At 46.8% G+C, this 5,899-nt stretch overlaps 1 protein-coding gene across 1 annotated transcript; it reads left to right on the forward strand.

The window, feature by feature from the left end:
* The first annotated feature begins 1,888 nt into the window (after positions 1-1,888).
* On the forward strand, positions 1,889-5,216 carry SMDT1 (single-pass membrane protein with aspartate rich tail 1). The gene is made up of 3 exons (XM_019624038.1): positions 1,889-2,175; positions 3,801-3,941; positions 4,971-5,216. Exons 1-2 carry the CDS (start codon positions 1,990-1,992, stop codon positions 3,936-3,938), a joined length of 324 nt encoding a protein of 107 aa, XP_019479583.1. The 5' UTR covers positions 1,889-1,989; the 3' UTR covers positions 3,939-3,941; positions 4,971-5,216.
* Positions 5,217-5,899: the final 683 nt, after the last annotated feature.

Genomic DNA, 5,899 nt, shown 5'->3' on the forward strand with positions numbered 1-5,899 from the left:
TCTGTGCCTGAGTGCATTTATCTATGAGTGAAATGAGGATAATAGCACATGTAATGCCAGAGCTGTCATGAGGATTCTGAGACAATGCGAGATCCTTAGAACAGTGCCTGGCGTGCTCTCAATAAATGTTAGCATTATTATTATATGGAACATTTGGCAAAAGATGATGGGTCGAAATTAAGGTAAAATGATGGGGTGTAGGTTTGTGCACCACACAAACTTAGAGTTGAGGGAGACTGCTGAGGGTTTGTGCAGGTAGTTAAAGCTTCAATCCAGCAAGCAACTTCCGCCATATTAGGTTACTGGGAGAAGGAGAGAGGAGTTTATGATGCAGCTTCTGTTCTCTTGGTCTTAAATTCTCATCAGAGGGACTGCTATCCATGAATACAAACAAAATCCCAGTATTCAGCACTCCCTGATTAGTGCCTAAAATAGTGGCACAGACTTCAGATGAGGCATATGATGTACTTTGGAAATTAGGTTTTAGTCATCTATAACCCCATCCCCTGGCAGATAGCCTTCAGTGGATTTGCTGGTGACAGCAAGGGTGGGATAAGGATAGAGAAGGGGCACAGCAGGCCGAAGGGACAGCAGAAACAGGGCTCTCAGGCTACCATGAGTGTGATGGAAGGAGACCAGTGTTCTCCTTTGATGAGGACACCTTGTGTTGTCGCTCCTGTGACATGTCCATTCTGGTTTACAGAACATCTGAAAACTATAGGGTGAGTCAGTGACTGAACATATCAACAATAATCTGTAACTATTCTCATAACTTAGTGACAGTGATAGAAACAAAGTTTCTGCAAAGACAGCAATGTTTCGGATCCAACCACAGAAGACACAGCAGCAGAAACTGAACAGGACAAAGTGCCAGAGAAAGTGCCGCCAATTGCCCACTAGAAGGGACTCAGTAACCAGCGGTGTGCAGCAGCAGCCTCTTGCAGGGAGCCGGTTATACACATCTCTCCCCAAATCTGTCTTCACTTTGGTAGCTTAAAATCAATGTGGGAAACGGTAAACGGGAAATGTGGGTTTCCCTCCAAAGAGTTGGCTGTTAAACACTACAGTGTCATATTAGGAGTTTTATAAAACAGCAAGCAAAGGGACAAGAAGACAAGAGATACAAAAACAAATGCACATTAATATGGATCCTGGAATTTAGAGTCTACTGCTTCAGGGGAGTGAGGCCTAGAGCACTGTGGGGACTTGCCTGAAGTCATACTGCTGGCCCCTAGCAAACTTGGGCCTGGGATCCAGGTTGTTTACTGTTCTTTAAAATTTACAATTGGTGCTCTTTTAAGGAAAGAAATATGAGGGATCTTCCCCTGCCTTTTCCTGCATTTTTATATTAGATTCCTGCCCAACCTTGGGAGAAGAAAACAAGGTGCCTCCAGGCACACTAGGAGAGCTGGTGCCCATAACTCCCATTCCTCATGACCTCCTTAACAACATACCAGGGCACTGAGTGCATGCGTCCTCTCAGGAAAATGTCACACGCACAAATGCAAAGTTTTGCTTACAATGTCAGATCCCTGAATGCCCATCCTCCCAGGGTAAGACGACCCTTATTTCTGGAGACAAATGCCATAGCTTTATCCTAGGCTCCTTCCATCCTAACCCCCTGAACACCTCCCTCCACCAGTGTGAAAGCAGCGGGAAGGCAAACAGGAACAGCCTAAGCTACGGCCTGCTGAATGTTCCTTGGTCTACATTAGTGATTCTCAGCCCAGTGGTGATATTGCCACCNCCGACCAGGCCCGGAATAAGGGAGAAACTGGAACTTCGGCGTGGTCCTCGTGACGTCACGGAGGCCCGTAACAAAAGCCTCCTTCCCACCGCAACAGGAACTAGGCGAGCGGCGTGAGTGTGAGGCTGGACCTCTCGTTTGATCCCGAAAGCCTCGCGAGGCTTGGGGCGGCGTTCTTCCCGAGGGCGTCACCAGGGCGAGACGCGGGGTCCGGGTGCTAGAGCTAGGGGCGGAGCTGGGAGATGGCGTTCGGAGCGGCTCGCTGGTTGGCATTGGCACCCGTCCGGTCCGGGGCTCTTCGGAGCGGGCCGAGCTTAAAGAAACATGGCGATCTCTCTGCTGGACGGGGCGACTCATGTCGGAGCTTGGTACCGTCGAGGTCAGTCATCGTTACTCGCAGCGGCGCCATTTTGCCCAAACCGGTGAAAGTGAGTGTCTACCTGGAGGCGGGGCTAAGGGGCCGAGGCCAATCATGGTGGGGACTGTGTGGGGTCGACGTTGATTGATAGGAATAATGGCCAATCATGACGACCGTTTTAGGAAGCCGGCTCAAGGACGAAGTTGTGCGCTAATGCGCTGCTAATTTTGACAGATGGGAGGAAATCCTCGGGTTAGATCCGGATGTTGAGTTGGGCGTATGGAGACTGGGAGGGTGGGGGTAGGGGGAAGATCTGAGAAAGACGGGCATTTTGCTCTAGTTTATCGTGAGCCTAGATCTCCGGAGCCAGAAGAGTCGGCATTATGCATCCAGTATAAAGTCATGCAGCCTCACTGCTCTGTCTACCTCAGAGATCTTGGGATGAAATGATTTATGGAAGGACTTTGTAAATGAAGTATACTTGGGATGGGCTTTATCTTTGTGAGTTTTGACCCAGTACTTAAATCATGTGATTTGCAGTCCTGAGGTGTTCAAGGGATTATTACAATCACTGTTTTTACAAATAAGAGAATCCGAGGCCAGAGTGGTGAAGCCAGTGTCCAAAGCTAGCAGCTGTGTTAGGTCCTGGACTCCAGGTTTCCTTCTGGTACAACCCCCACCAGATCCTATTTTTTTCACCACTGAATACTTCTACGTGCCCTTAGTAAAGTACCCTTAGGGTTTTCTAAGTAAAACAGAAACCATCCTTTATACCAAACAAGTTTGCTTTTTGACTCCAGGACTATGTGGGAGTTACAAAACAAAAATTCTTAAAAGCTTATCTGGCCTATGCTAGCTCACCAGTGAGCTCAGGGATGTTTCACAGCAAGAAGCAGGAAGGTGTGGGGTCCATGTTGGGGAAGACATGCCTTACAAAAAGGCATAACTGAAAAAAAAAATTTTTTTTTTGAAACCCCATAGAATACAAGAGAAAATGTTGCGCTTTTACTGAAAATCCCCAGTCCATCTAAATAGCTAGTCTTTCAGTGTAAAGACATGCTCACTTTTCAAAACATACCAGTTTCTAAAATTTAATGTGGTGAAGTCAAATTTCTGTCACCAGGGAACCTGTTAAAGAACTGTATAGAATATCCCTTCACTGTACAGCTTTTTGTAGTCCATTTTCATGTATTTAGTGTCTTTAAGTAGAGCTGAACATTATTTCCATAGACCAGCCCTCTTAGTACTTTCTCACCTATTTGTAGGTATCTGCAGGTAATTACAGTAAAGCCTTGGATTGTGAGTAACGTGGTTTGAGAGTGTTCCCCAATACGAGCAAACATTTCGAATACATTTTAACGTGGTAAACGAGCGATGTCTTGGAATATGAGTAGTTTGTTTCTGGAATGAATTATGCTCGCAAACCAAGATATTACTGTACCAGGTTGTACTCAAATTTTTCGCTGTCTAGAGTGCCTTATACTTTTCTTTACGGTATCCACTTGAATGGCTCTAAAATAACTTTATCTCTTCTCCCATTTTTCTTGCTCTGAATTTTCCCAAGGACTTTAAAACCAAGTTGCTTATGATGGGTCTGGGTTCTATAGGAGGGAATGACCCTGCGAGGGCCAGGCCATCTGCAGTCCTGCCAGAGTGGGCTCTGGAGCTCACAGCCACTGCTCTGACCCTCTGCAGATGTCCTTTGGCCTTCTCCGTGTGTTCTCCATCGTGATCCCCTTTCTGTATGTTGGGACGCTCATTAGCAAGAACTTTGCTGCTCTCCTTGAGGAGCATGACATTTTTGTCCCAGAGGACGACGACGACGACGACTAACAGGTAAGACTTGCTATTCCCCTCTGTGGACCGGGAGCAGGGAGGGGGTTGGAGTATCTGAACTACGATGCAATTTGGCCTGCTAGCAAACAGCATCTGGACACTCGAAGCGGAAGTGCAGACCTTTAATGAATTGACTCCCATGCTGACAAATGTTATTGTGCCTTTTTTCTGTTGGATGAGGGCAACTGTCTTTACTGACTTACAAATTCACCGGGATCTCTTCCAGCTCCGTTGGATCCCAGTCAGCCTTTTCATTTGCCCTTTATGTCCTCTTTCTCCATCCCCGAACTTTCTTGACAATTTAATATGCCTCACACACCCACCGTAGACAACTTCATTTCAGTGCTCCACATTGAAATTTACAAATTGCAGATCCTCACCACAGACAACCTGTATATAGGCACCACAGCCTGGTCACCAGTGCCCACAAGCCCTTCCCCCAGTGCCTGTCACATTCAGCTTTCTTGTGTTGACTTGTGTTGATATGTACTGTGTGGCTGCATTACTGTCATAGATAAGGTCACTCCTGATTCCTTAGTCTGGCATTCAAGGCTGGCCATGATCTTGTCACACCTGTTATTCCAGCCTCTTTCATATTCCCAACCACACACCTATCCCCAGTATTCATTTCTTGAATTACCCATGTTCTCACTCACTCCCAAGCATCAGCTTTGTTCTGCCTGCTTGGAAGGCTGTGGCCCGCTGCTGTCTTATTCCCACCAGTTCTTTAACGAAGTCCTCCCCTACTCCTCCATTTGAAAGTGAGTGCTCATTCCTCCGACTGACCAGTACCTCTCTCATGACATTCAGTATTGTCCTTAAACACCCAAACACTATTAGATTGAGCTGCTTGCTGGCAGGGAACATGATTTTTCTACCTTTGGGCCCCCAGTACCTGGTCTGGGGTGAACGTATGAATGATCAAACGAACCGTCTCCTGTTTGGAAGAACCACACTGTGGCCTTCTCTCAGTATGTGGATGAAGGCCTGCTCTGTTCTCCAGGTCACGGCTGTTTTCCTTTCTTCCAGGTCATGGAGAAGTGAACGGGGAAGCCCTAACTGAACTAGGAAATGGTGATGCTCACAGCCTCTCCTCCTTGCCTCTCAGCAGAAGGGCCCAGGAAGGCCCTCAGCCTCCCAGCTCCAGTGAAGCCTCCCGCATGGTCCGTGACCACAGCCCAGATTCCCAGGCTCTGGGAGGTTCCCTGAGATGTGCTGTCCACTGCGTACAATCAAATGATGAATAAACATAATAAACCTCAGCTATGTGACTGAGTGATGGCCGGAGTTCCTCCGTGTGAGCAGGCTCTGGTTGTCACCCTTTCTTGTCTCTGTTGTCCCTTCTCCAGTAGGCCTTTGATTTACAACCCCGGATCTGCAGGCCTCCTATGGACCCATAATTATGGGAGCCTGGGACCTCTTTTCATTATTTACAAAAGCCCAACGGGAACTGCCTGTTTTTTCTCAATAAAGCTGAACAAGCTAACTAAACCCTCAAGCTTTCTTTGTGCTGGGTAAGTGGCTAATTGTCACATGCCAATCATAGGAGCTTTGATTGTTAGTTTAAAACTACTTGAAAATATTATTAGAATGGTTTTTTCACTTGGGTTTCTTAGATGAAAAGATAAAGAATTGCTGGTGCTGGAAAACAGGAATGCTCAGGGTGACTGAACCCCTTCCTCCAGCAGTTACACTGTCCAGGGAAGGAACAGAACAGTACCATCCGAAGCAGAGATCCGTTCTTTAACCTGGGTCAACATTTATTCTGTCACTTCAGAGCTATACCCATTTGCAAAAACAGCTGGAATATTTCTGTTCTCTGTATGTGCTGTGAACAGCTGTGTCCCTAGCAGGGAACCTAATTGAGGAGGAAATTAATTTCATTTTAAGGACCCATGTTTGTTGCAAGTAGAGGGGCTAGGCCTCCGAGCAGCCATTTTCTTTAAAACCCAGGGAAA

The sequence above is a fragment of the Hipposideros armiger genome, unplaced genomic scaffold (genome assembly GCF_001890085.2).
Source record: "Hipposideros armiger isolate ML-2016 unplaced genomic scaffold, ASM189008v1 scaffold_572, whole genome shotgun sequence".
In the NCBI taxonomy this organism is placed as follows: Eukaryota; Metazoa; Chordata; class Mammalia; order Chiroptera; family Hipposideridae; genus Hipposideros; species Hipposideros armiger.

Excerpts from the sequence above, each read along its gene's own strand:
- SMDT1 (XM_019624038.1), top strand. The coding sequence starts at position 1,990 with ATGGCGTTCGGAGCGGCTCGCTGGTTGGCATTGGCACCCGTCCGGTCC. Across the intron at positions 2,176-3,800 it reads TTTTGCCCAAACCGGTGAAA|ATGTCCTTTGGCCTTCTCCG; the intron begins GTGAGTGTCTAC and ends GACCCTCTGCAG.